General features: G+C 43.1%; 1 protein-coding gene across 1 annotated transcript in view; it reads left to right on the forward strand.

Annotated features, from left to right (window-relative positions):
- Positions 1–13,286, forward strand: part of malrd1 (MAM and LDL receptor class A domain containing 1) — a 48,482-nt gene that overhangs the window by 8,664 nt on the left and 26,532 nt on the right. The window contains exons 8-17 of the mRNA XM_070986480.1: positions 1,638–1,743; positions 3,374–3,741; positions 4,239–4,681; positions 6,814–6,901; positions 6,985–7,164; positions 7,307–7,457; positions 8,969–9,125; positions 9,235–9,345; positions 11,303–11,516; positions 11,620–11,867. Of these exons, the coding sequence (XP_070842581.1) occupies positions 1,638–1,743; positions 3,374–3,741; positions 4,239–4,681; positions 6,814–6,901; positions 6,985–7,164; positions 7,307–7,457; positions 8,969–9,125; positions 9,235–9,345; positions 11,303–11,516; positions 11,620–11,867 (2,066 nt within the window). The remainder of the gene's footprint in view (positions 1–1,637; positions 1,744–3,373; positions 3,742–4,238; positions 4,682–6,813; positions 6,902–6,984; positions 7,165–7,306; positions 7,458–8,968; positions 9,126–9,234; positions 9,346–11,302; positions 11,517–11,619; positions 11,868–13,286) is intronic.

The raw sequence follows: 13,286 nt of genomic DNA on the forward strand, positions 1-13,286 counted from the left end.
TTTTTGAGAGATAAGCAATTCATGGAAAAAATGCTGTCTCAGCCATCTGAATAATAGAAAGGAGATCGACATGTGCTGTACTCATTCTGCATGTTAACGCCACATCATTCACTGAAATGCGCTCACAGTGAAACACCATATTAGTCTCTTGTCGGTTTATGTAGCACAAAATGTTTCCGTATATTCTGCCTCATTGCGTCTTCATCGCCTTTTCTCCACCCTTCCAGAAAATGTTTAAATCTGAGGATGTGTTTATGGGTTTAACAAGGAATCCTGTTGTACATTGACGTGACAACACCATGCAGCAACACCATCTGTTGTCTTGTTATGTACATTTGTGTGAACATGCTGTGAAAAGATGCTCAGATTTGGAGGCTGTGCAGGCAGTGAACCGAAGTTATGCGCATCTTTTCCTTCAAGCTTTGTGGAATGGCACGTATCCTGGTGGGAGCATCTGTTTGAAGCATTAGAAAATATGATTGTGTCCACTCAGAGAACTTGTGTGCAACAATGTGTAGGCAATGTGGTGTTCAAACACTGCTTATTTGGCAGTTAAGCACCCAATATGAGCCAAGGAAATGATCCAACTCCATCACAGCACCAGCTCATGTTGTACAGCATCAGGTGGAATGGATTTATGGATTCTTGCTGTTCATACCCTCCCCTTGACCAGCTGTCATTTTCCTTGTCAAACTGTTTTAATGACTTTTCATGAATGCATCACCACTGCACCGCCAAACATTTGTGGAGGGCAGTTGCTCCCATGGCCAACCCCATGTTTGAGGAACACCCTCCAAAAGTGCCCTCTTGGATGCCCCCTATGGCCCCCTAAGTGCCCACTGAAGCGGCCCAGTGTGCAAGAAGAAAAGTCCAGTAGAGAAAATGTGATGCAGTGTCACATAGACTGCACTACACGCAAGAAAAACCACACAAAGCAAACTCCATCAGCAGAGGGAACATGGATGTAGTCTCTCTTAAATCACATGTGTAGATCTATCCAATTTTAAATGACATCTTTATTTTAATTTCGATACAAAAATTAGCAGTTCATTAGCAAGACAGCGCTAACATTACATTTAATCCGTGTAAATGATGCTTTGTGTTCTGTAGGTGCCTTGGCTACGTTTTTCTTTCTTGGCATTGCAGCCTTTCTTTGTGTCGTGCGTGCAGCTCTCCAGCCTGAAAATGTGTGAAATGAAATGCCCCTCTGCGTATCACTGTTCACAGCGCAGCTATTTGCACATTTGCAGCCCGGCTGTTACAAACAAGCCACGCCGTTGTCCTCTGACCCATCTCATCAACAAGACACTGTTGGCATGGCGACTGCAGTCAGCAGGTTATGTTTTGTTTATCCCATGATTCTTGATATACACACTAGATATCGTCATGCACAAAAATCCCACAACAAGAGGTATTGAAATTGACCCATCTGGCGGCAACAACAACAACAGCGTGCGAAGGCGTTTAGTCGAATAGTAATTGGACCTCTTCACTGTCTGCATCTGTAATGGTTTTAGCTCTTTTAAAGGTGATTCACTGTCTGGCGGAACAAGGTGTTTGCAGCAATGTGGGTGTGTGTGTAATAAAGCAGAAGCTGAATATGGTTTGAATAGTAATTGTTGTCTCACTCACTGCAGGCCACTTCATGTTTATAGTGAAGAACAGCACCAGTGTCTATCCAAGGGCTGTTCTGCGAGGACCCTGGTTCACGCAATCGGCCTCCGGGTGCACCATGACCTTCTGGTGAGACACACTGAAGCTTTACGGAGTCAATATTAATGCAAGGATTCACAAATGTTGACTTTCTCCACATAAATATTTTCACTGCACACGAAAACAGATAAGTTGTGTATAAATGTAAAACAGATCCACGTATAGAAAAAGGTTCACAAATATTTCTCGCTTTAAATTTATATCTGTATATTAAAGTATTTGCAATTTCATGAACAGCATATTTGGATTTATAGACAAAGTGTTGAAACTGCATTTACAAACTGCCCAATGTGTGAACATTTACTGCGTTTGTGTGTATTTGTTGTGAGCTTGTTCTTTCCTCTTCTGCCAGTCACGTAAGCGTAGATTCAAAGGTATCGTTTAACGTGATAGCGTTCCACCCACAGTCTGCGATAATGAATTAGAGCATGAGTGTCTAACAGCTGCCTGAAGGTCAGGCTCATCATGGTGTCTGCTCCCCACAGGTGAGTGATAACTCTCCTGTGGTGCATGAATGTATATGTTAAATAGTGATGTGGCATTTAATACTAACGTTAGCTAACAAGTTAGCCATATAATGCTGATTGACAACCCAAATTAGCCAGCTAGCTAACTTATTCATAACTCAGACATACTTAATGATGCCTGACATGAGAGTTATCACTTACGTGTGGAGAGCAGAAACCAGGTTGACCTGTGGGTATGTACACCGCATACCCTTGAATCTACGCTTATGTGATTGGCTGAGGCAGAGCAAGCCATCTGATTGGCTACAGATAATTCCCACATTAGGGGAGTCTCAAAGCACCCACACACAAATGCAGTAAAGTTTATGGCAGCAGGTTCAACGGTTTGTATATAAATGTGACAACATCCAAACGTCTTTTTGCTGAAAATTACAAAACTTCAAATACATATTTTTGTGGATTTCTGCTACATTTAAACAAGATCTTTAGTGTTTGCATCAGAGCTCCATTTGTAAAGCTCATTTTTTTATATGTGGATCAGTTTTTAATACCAGGACTATTTGTGTGCATTGAAAAATATTTATATGGTCATTTGCATAGAAATCCAGAAATCCATCTGTGAATCCTTCATTAATATTGAGTCTGATCTGACTCCAAACAGCTTCCTTTCCCACTTTATAAACTCTATTCAACATGACCTCTCATCACCGTAGATCCACCCTGCAATTTTCAGACTTTTTCCATTTGCCGCCTCTCTTCCTCTGTGTTTCGTGATCTTGTTCCTTTTCCTCCACCCATCACTTCACCTGTCTCAGCTCTGCTCTCTCAGCATCTCTCACTTCACAGTCAAACACAATGGGAAGATGCGCATCTGAATTTTTCATGTTTTGACAGTTTTATGGCCCCTAAAAGTTTATGTCAAATGACAGATTTTATTTTTTCTACCAGGTGATTGGAGGGGTACTCCTGACAGAAAAGTGCTGGAGGTTTATAAATTACATTTCTTTCTGCAGGGTAATCAAAAGCCCTTGTCGAGCAAGCATATGCATTGTCACAAGAGGAATCTGTGATTTACAGTATCTGGTGTGAGGAGATCCTTTCAAAAGTATAATACCAGGGAAGGCACATATTGCTGTGCTTTAATATTAATGTCAGTAGAAGCTGAACCTCCATGTCTTCCTCATCCTCTTTAGGCATTATAACTCAGGCATATCCGTGGGGGCTGCAGACATGTACCTTCGAATCAACGGGGCCCAAAACAAGACCCTCATATGGAAGGCTTTGTACGACCAGGGGACCCATTGGAACCAGGCCACTGTCCAGCTGGGACGCATCACCCAGCCCTTCCAGATCTCTCTTGCTAAGATCAGCCTCGGTGTGTTTGACGGGGTCTCCGCCTTGGACGATGTCACCTTCAAGAACTGTTCGCTGCCCCCAGCGGTGACCGAGTGCCCCACGCACACGCATTTCCACTGCGTGCACACCCGGGCATGTGTGGAGCACTTGCAGCTGTGCGACCTTGTGGACGACTGTGGGGACGGATCCGATGAGGAGGGGTGTTGTGAGTGTCTCTTTTGCTTACAAATATTCAGTGGTGAAAGAAGAAATACTCAGATCCTTCACTTACAGAGGAGCTCCTCCGATTTTACACATCAGAGTGTGTTTACAGGTTTTTGGTGCTCATGTGAAAAAGTTGTATAAAGTTTTTTGTGTCACTTGAGACATCACTTAAGCACGAGTATGGTAGTATTTTTAGCAAAATGTACTTAAAGTATTAAAAGTAAAAGGACTAATGCAGAAATATGATTAAAATCTGATTACTATTATCAGTTCATCATATGCTTTAACTATTGCACTGCAGTAGAAAGTACAGTGTTTCCCTGGGAAATGTGTAGAAGTATAATGTGGTGGAAACTGGAAATATTCAAGTAAAATACAAATCCAACAATATTCTACTTCAGTACAGTACCTAGCGGTTGTTTCTATTTCTGCTCGTGAAGTTCATGTTGTCAAGTGTTTCCTGCTCCAGTGAACTTGACTTCCTGTCATGTCTCACAGCTCCAGAGCTGCAGTGTAACTTCGAGGACGGGCTGTGCAGCTGGAAACAAGAACAGAGTGGAGGAGATGTGTTCGACTGGACCCGCATCCAAGGCCCCACTCCGACCTTGAACACGGGGCCCTGGAAGGACCACACGCTGGGCACCAGCTACGGCCACTACCTCTACATCGAGGCCTCTGCGCCCCAGGAGTTCAAGGACACGGCTGTGTTGCTGAGCAGAGTCTTCCAGCCCACCCATCAGCGCGGCAAGGGCCCGTCCAGGTCCCACCACTGTGTTTTCCGCTTCCATTACCACATGTTCGGCTCGCATGTGTTCTGCCTGGCAGTGTACCTCAGGACCACAGCTACAGGCCGCGGGTTACTGCTATGGGTACGATACGGAGACCAGGGAAACCTGTGGCACAGGAAGATTCTTTACCTCAGCAGCGCTCGGCCTTTCCAGGTAACTATCAAGCTCCAGAAACTGACCCAAAAAGGGGAATAAAATCTTTCTTAATGCGTGTTGAGGGTTCTGCTCTGTAGAATAGGACTCTTTTGAGTTTGCACAGGATCTGTCTGTCATCAGATTTTATTTTTTATCAGATTGAAATGAGCAGAAAGACAGAATATGCTTCAGATATTACATTCCTTTCACGTCCTCTGCTTTCCTTAGATCATTGACAAGTTGTTCATTTACATTAAGAACCATCATAGAGGAGGTATTCAAGTCCTTCACTTTATGTAGCAACACAACAGTGTAAAAATATTCCACTACAAGTAAATATTGTGCTTTCTCCTGCGTACCTGATATTTTTAATTTAATTTATAGACTTTGAAAACATTATTATGAACAAATATATCTAATTTAAAAGTATTCGCTATGCAGAATTGCCACCTTTAGAGAGTTTTATGTATTTTTGGACTATTACTCTGTTACTGTTGGGTAGTTTAATCTGTAACAAAGCATCATATTTTAAAAGCTTAAAATGTAGTCAATTGATAGCACATTATCTCCCCACTTCAATGAAACTATCAAAAAATGAAAATTTGTTCTCGAAGTACAAATCTTTCCACACAGGTGCAGTAAATGAGAAAATTTACTGAGCTGCTTTCCACACTGGTTCAGAGGCATTATGTTATTATGATGCCACTTGCAGTCACATCACATCCCTCTCTGAGTCATTTGCATTCAGTGCCCTTGTGTAATCAAAGACAGACATGCAGACATGAGCTACAGGTAAACACAGCTCCCAGGAAGGCAACAATGACTGACACAAAGAGTCTGTATTTAAAAGTGCACCACAGCGTCGCATGATGAAGATCTATTTAATAGCTTCACTACTCGACATCGATCCCTCAAGACGGATGAGCTGTTGTCATTACTCATAAGTGAATATAAATTGACAGGCGGTTAAAGACTTTCCTTCATTACGGCTTTGAAAACAGGAGCTCTGTTTGTCAAGTTAATTGACTGCAGAAAGGTTAAAAGTGGACAAAAAAGACACACTGATGAATTAAATTCAGACTCGGGCCATTTGCTCATATTTATTATGCATGCACTGCATAATGATTTCTACGCATTACCACATTGCATGTGAAAACCGCACTGTCTCAGCTTAGAACGACCAAAGACCACAAAACAGCCACAGTGAGCTTAGCAGCATTACAGTTAATTAAACTGTTTCGAGCTGTTTGCAGAGGCAACAAGTGGAAATGGCTGATTATTGGAAAAATATTTCAAAATGCATTGAAGCTGAACACTGCTGCTGCTTGAATCATGCTAATGTGACTTTCTAAAAAGCTGCAGTAAATATTCACACAGGACCTCTTCCAGATAGTGCTTCAAATGAACGATTAACAGGCTTTCTTTGCTTATTAGATATGCCCATTCAGTGTTGGTCTGATTACTTCAGTAATGACATTATCAGAAGAAAACATTTCCTTATTTCTGAGGTTCAAATTGCCTTCATTGAAAACTGATACCAGACTCTTTGTTTTGTATTTCCAAATTATGCTCTGCTCCTTGGCAGTGACACAAAGTCAACAGACCTGGTGGCTGCTGACAGCCAGTTATTTAACGCAGTAATCTTTTAGCTAATGATTTGTCGCATTGGAAAGCTGTGACGAAACTTAAAATTCAGAGTGTGTAGCAAAGCTTATGAGCAAGCCAGCAGGAAGCACACTCAATGCACTTAAATGGTGTTAGAAAGAAAAAACAACAGCATTAGAATTGTTGGATTATTATTATGGTAATTAATGACTTTAATTAATTATGGCTGCATACCATTGCTTGCTAGCTGGTGTTGCTTAGCATGAAACAAGGATGTTAAACTGATAGCAAGTTAGCAGTTTCTACTGTGCTTTTCAAACTGTTGTTGAAAAGGTCTATATATTCTCATACAGTACACAATATCCTGGTTTTCTGACTTTTTTGCTGGAAACCAGAGCTAATGTGTTAGCAGTGCGTTAACCATTGCCTTCTTACAACTGAGGTGGAGCATTAGCGTTCATTTTGGGTCATACGTTTGGCCAAATAATAAGTGTAAGTCCAATATTCACTCTCCTCTTTTCGGTGTTTTTTGTGTTTATTGACAGATTTTGGTTGAAGGTACAGTTGGAGATGATTTTAACGGAGACATTTCCATCGACGACCTTTCTTTCCTGGACTGCGAACCGTATGAAGGTGAGTGATTATGCCATGACACAAAATGTTGTTGCACCTCCCTCATTTTCAGCGTCTGACATTGATTTGTGTGTTTGTTCCAGGAGAGCTCCCCAAACCGAACAACACAACCCCAGCAGTGACCACCCCAGCCCCCACAGTTCAGCCCCACAGCTGCCCTGATGGAGAGTTTGTGTGTGGGGCACATGGGGAGTGTGTGGCCAACAGCAAAGTGTGTGACTTCAGGCAGGACTGCTCTGATGGCTCAGATGAATTAAACTGTGGTAAAACATCTTTTCTTCATTTAAAATCTCTACATGAACAACTTCCGTTACAGCATTCACATGTTTCCTCAATGCTTTTTCTCTCTTTTCTCGTTCCCTTCTTCCACCTTCTCTCATGTTTTCTTCCCTTCTTCTTCTGCAGTGAAGGAACAGTGCGATTTTGAGACCGACACTTGTGGTTGGGAGACTGTCCACTCTTTCATCCCAAACCACACGTTTCGCTGGTCACCTAACAAAGGGGGGAACATTCATGATGGAGAGGAGTACCACAGCCCTATTTATGACCACACCCTGTGAGTACCAGCCGATAGTGCAGGTAGTCCACGTGCCTCACAGTGGTTGCTGGTTCGATCCCTGGGTCGGGCGGGGCCTTTCTGTGTGAAGTTTGCATGTTCTTCCCGTGCATGCGTGGGTTCTCTCCGGGCACTCCGGCTTCCTCCCACAGACCAAAAACATGCTCACTAGGTTGATTGGTGGTAAAATTGTCCGTAGCTGCGTGTGTGAGCGTGAATGGTTGTTTGTTTGTATATGTTGCCCTGCGATCGGCTGGCGACCGGCTCAGGGTGTACCCCGCCTCTCGCCCCCCGTGACCCCGAAAGAGATAGTCTGGTATAGACAATGGATGGATGGATCGCTACTACTGAAACAATAAGTCAATTAATCAGTTAGTTAATTGTCAAAAAAATGAGGGAGCATGGCCCATCCATAGCACATGTACAGGACCTGATCGTCCTTACATGTGTTTTATTGAGTGGGCAGTGAGAGCGGCGCAGCCTGACCAATATATTTCAGTAATTTCTATCCTCGTCCAGAAATGCAGACACTATCTTCTTTCATCACCTCTCCGTCTGCATGACTCTCTCCCTCCTCACTCCTGCAGCAGCCTCGGCCGGCTCTCAATCGATAAGGCAGGCGGGGTGAAATGGAGAGGGGAAGCTGCGTCTTATTTAACCCAAGTGGAGCCACTCGCCTCATGGGACTTAAATAAAGCAGAGGCAGAAACGGCTGAGGCAGATAAAGGCACGGTGCTCACAGTGTGAGGATACAGATGAGGCTGTGAAGGCTATTACAGCACTGCTCATCTTACTGTCGGTGAGCAGTTTATAGCTTGCTGGTTCATGAGCTAGAAAACAGATGATGAGCATCAATAAGAGTAGGTAAAGTGTTGTCATTAGGACTGCAAACACTGTAATGATTATTTTCATTATCGATTAATCTGCTGGGTTATTTTCTCAATTGACAGATTCGCCTATAAAATATTGTTTTGTCCGTCCGACCAACAGACTAAAAGCCAAATATGTTCTGCTTACTATCACCTACGATATAGAAGAAAAGTGAATCCTTACAACTGAGACACAGGAACTACAGAATGTTCGCCGTTTTTTTTTTTTAATTACTTCAAATAAATAATGAATTATCAAATTGCTGATTAATATTAGGCCAGTTGACTGACTGATTATTTGAAGAGCTGCTCCAGCTCTAGCTGTCAAATTTAACACGTGCACGTACAAACACGCTTCATGATGTCACAAGGAGGACAGTCACTGATGTGGAAACTTGGAACCACAAGTTTACAGAAAAAGAAAAAAGGATGTCAGAGTAGAAAATGATGGCGCACCATTAACACAAGCAGTGTCCAGAGGTGCTTAATAGAACATCGCTTACACTCACAGTACAAGTAAAAACAAGACAGTGATCTAATAATGATGCAAACCCTGAGCTGCTGCTGAGGCTCGCTGCTTGACTCTCGAGCTGGGGACATAATTATGATCTTGTGCTGTACTTCCTGTCTTTCCTCCCATAGAGGCAGTCTGGAGGGCTGGTATATGTGTGCGGACAGCTCAAACGGTGGCTATGGTCAAACCACTGACCTCCAGACACCTGTCATCTCCTCCACTGGGCCACAGTGCACTCTGGTCTTCTGGTACTACATGAGCGGCTTCACAGTGGGAACACTGCAAGTAAGCAGATTAAACACGCTGCAGTCAGCAGCAGAATACTCGTCTGTGTAAAAAAAAGAAAAAAAGTTTGCATCTCTTCTTCTTGTATCTCTTGTTCTCACGTGTGCAGGTGCTGTTGAAGCACGGAAACGTCTCTCATGTGGTTTGGTCTCAGGCTGGTAACCAAGGCAACAAATGGAGACGAGGAGAAGTGTTTTTGGGGTTATCAGACAACCTTCAGGTCAGTGTTGTGTGTTATTTCAGCAGATTGAATGTAGTGAAAGGGCTCGTCTTTTTGTCTGGTTAATAATACTGCATCAAATGTTTGGATGATGTTTGTTCCCTTCTTCAGTCGTCTTCATGCCTCAGCGATGGCTGCAGGCATTATGTTTTCAGGCTCTTTGTCCACACGTATTTACATGCGTACGTACCATTCGCAGGAATGTAAAATCTCAGGAACACCTCTAGGGCGTTCACTTGTACTCAAGGATGAACTGATTGCATTTTGGTCGTCAAGGATAAAAGCTCAAAGTCATTGTGACCACACAGAATACGTTTTTTTTTTTGGCCATTACTCAATGATTCATATGCTAATTATGGCAACGTTTCACACAAATGTCTTATGGAGCAAAATGAACAAGTCAAGGTCAAAGGTCAACTTCACTGTGACATCATAGTGTTCTGCAGAAACACTTTTCTGGCCATATTTCAACACCTTAACTCAGGAACAAAAGGGCAGATTGTGACCATATTTCATTTGGTCAGACATCGAATTGGAGATCTTGGGTGCCCACCTTGGAATTGTGGTGATTGCATAGATTTAATGTTTACCTCATCAACGCATCCATGTAGAGCTGGTAAAGATCCTACATCTTTATCTACAGAGACCCAAACGTTCCCTCAGCACCTGGCGACAGAGGCCACGAAAAGCTTCCTTTGGGCTTCATCTTATGAGATGCCTTTTCCTTTTCCTTTTCCTCCTCTCCTCTCCTCTCCTCTCCTCTCCTCTCCTCTCCTCTCCTCTCCTCTCCTCTCCTCTCCTGGGCTCTCCTCCTCTCTCCCTGCTCTGCAGTCATTTATTCTCTCGCTCCTTATTGATAAGTGTTCCATGAACAGCTGATGGGAACATTAACACGCCGTGTGCAAAGCTAAAGAATGGAATGTGCTTCAAATGCATAATGCATGGAATACATGGCAGCTAGCTCGCTGATAACAACATAGCATGACATTGTGGGGCGGTAACCTTTCATAAAATGATCATTTTCTCAACACATTACAAAAACTAATCAACAGTGATGGAGCCAACGCTGCGTTCTAGTTTTCCACAATTTAATTTTAATAGGTTGGAAATGAATGAAATAGAGGCAGTACAGTGTTTGACGCTGATTGTACCCACCCACAACAGTCAGCCTCCACCCTGCTCTAATGTATACTGTAATTATGACCCAACGGCTGCTTTTATTGGCAGAATTATCACCAGAACTGCTGCTTGAACAGCAACAACAATTATTCATTACTACTCTCAGATCTTTACTGAGCAAATGTGTGGAAGACTGCGTACAGTGCTGGGGTGTAGTATATGAGATGAAGAGTCCTTCTGACATGATGCGTATTCCAGTGTCATCGTCACTTTTTCGATCCTAGACTTGTGTTTCAGATTACTGTCATTCAGTTTGATCTGGAGGACAGCCTCTGAGATGACCGCGCACATCACTGTAATTGGCCTAATTTCAGTTAGGCCGGGGTAAATTGGACACACAGACTTGATCGATGATGAATCGATTGATTCTAATTCAGTCTAATGACTTGTGAGTGACAGTGATCAGAGTTGCAGTCCCCTCATGGTGTCTCTCTGCCGAGGTTGTTTCAGGTCAGTATGTCCACACGCTGCAGGGGCAGAGGACCTGTGTCAGCCGGCAGCAGTCATAGATAACACGGCCTTTGCACGTTTTCATTAACCCTCGATCAGAGTTAGATCCATGCTGATGGTACAATCAGCAGCTGAAGGGCCTTTTCACACCGAGCCCCTTTTTCACAGTCCAAGTCCCCTTTTCGTCTTGTCTCTGTGGTCTTCATCAACTGACTGCAGTGACTTACGTGCCTTGTCTGATGATATTAAGCATCAACTTGCACAAAGCACTTGTGCTTATATGACAGATGGGACTGAGAGTTGATCCTGGTTTGTTCTCCTTTCTCAGATGGTATTCCGGGCAAAGCGAGGGATCAGCTACATGGGCGATTTGGTGATAGATGATGTCAGCTTCCTGCAGTGCTCCCCGCCTCTTCCTTCAGACCAGCCGTGCACACCTGAGCAGTACGCCTGCGCTAATGGCCACTGCATCCCTCAGGACAACCTGTGTGACTTCATCAACCACTGCGGGGACAGCTCTGACGAGGACCCCTATATCTGCAGTGAGGCCTCCTCCAGTGTCTGACCGATGACACCATGCAAAAGATTAATTTCCAGATAATTGGATAGCCTGGATGGATTTCTTTTTTTATTGCTGTCTTTCAGAGGGCTTTAGCGGGCGTTGCAGTTTTGAGTTCGACCTCTGTTCCTGGCGTCAGTGCCAAGAGGATAACTTTGATTGGCTGATCAAAACAGGCAGCACTCCAACATTTGGCACCGGGCCACTGAGTGACCACACCCTGAGGGACTCCTCAGGGCACTACCTCTATCTGGAGAGCTCCTTCCCCCAGACAGCCGGAGACACCGCCAGCATAGCAGGACCCTTACTGAGCCGCAGGAGCTCACAGTGCAAGGTGAGGCAGAGGTCAAAGTGCAGAAGGCGGAGGTCCTGGAGCATTTATTAGACTACAAAAGCTCCACTAAATATTGAACGTTATTTTTAGCTCATTCTTCAAACTGGAAGGCAAGTCGCTATGATGCCAGTATTTTAACTGCTTGAAGAGTAAGATCAATATATTACCAATTTAGTTCTGCATTTACTGTCTGCTCCGTTGGGGACTGAGGTCATTTTTACAGGTTCTGAAATAAACAAATACTACAAAGTGCTAAAACAGGAAGGCAAAAAACTAACAACCAGAATAGATAGAATAGTTAACACTAAAAAATGTAATAAAACATTTGAATTCATGTGGCTTTCCTAACATGAACACTGAAATGTATTCTGTGAATCTAATTTTCAAGCTTCCTCCTGCGTTACTGTTGCTCTAATCGACATATTGGCATATTTTAACTACATACTGAAGATACTGCATACATTTAATTTGTATTAATATATTATATATTCATATTTCTATGTGTTATTCAGTGCTCTAATGACAGAAGAGGCAGAATCAGCTGTAATCTTCAGAATTCAGAATATCATTTTCAGTTATTAAGTAACAAATTATAACAATGACCAACTTAAAATTTCACAGATCAATGATTTCTTAAGGGCATGAGAAGCTAAATTCAACACTTTTGGTATATTTACAAGAATGACATTCAATGTTTTAGTTTGGCTTTTTGGGAAATACACTAATTCATTTTCCTGCAGGGAGTTAGATGAGCAGGTCGATACCACTCATATCTGTAAGATAAATATGAAGCTACCTGGCTGTAGTTTCATATTTATATTTTATAGGAGTGTCTTTCTGAAAAGTTTGGAGGTATTTCAAAAAGGCAGCCTTCAGAAATTGATGGTAAAATATGACCATCTCTGAATCAGCCAGTCGTGTACTTTACAGATGAAAATGTGTTGTAACTAAACAAGCAATTAGACTTAAATATATGTGCTCGAGCACTTCATAGTGTGTGTGTGCGTGTGCATGCATGTGCGCATCCTCCCGGCTGTCAGCCTGACGCCCTACAGGGAATGATGTCTTGATTGACTGCACAGTTTGCTCTGTGTGTCACGTCTGTCTTATCCCACGGCTGACCTGTCAATCAATCACACCGTCAGCTAAAAGGCCCCAATTAAACTGAAGGGAGGGCTGTGCAGGGGGCAAGTGAGGAGGAGAGAAGCACCAGCCATCTCCCTGCTGTGATGGAGGGTTTTGTTGTGCTGCTCCAGCTCATGAACAAGCCTCCATTTGGAGAGAAAACCTATCAAACATATCGCTGCCTCAGTGCTGCGTGATGGAGAGACACAATTTCTCTCTAAGCCTTCATAAAGAAAAGGACTGAAAGGAAAGAGACTGAAATGTAATTACCTTTGTATGTCTACACTGTTTTTT

Source organism: Chaetodon trifascialis, chromosome 18 (genome assembly GCF_039877785.1).
Source record: "Chaetodon trifascialis isolate fChaTrf1 chromosome 18, fChaTrf1.hap1, whole genome shotgun sequence".
In the NCBI taxonomy this organism is placed as follows: Eukaryota; Metazoa; Chordata; class Actinopteri; order Chaetodontiformes; family Chaetodontidae; genus Chaetodon; species Chaetodon trifascialis.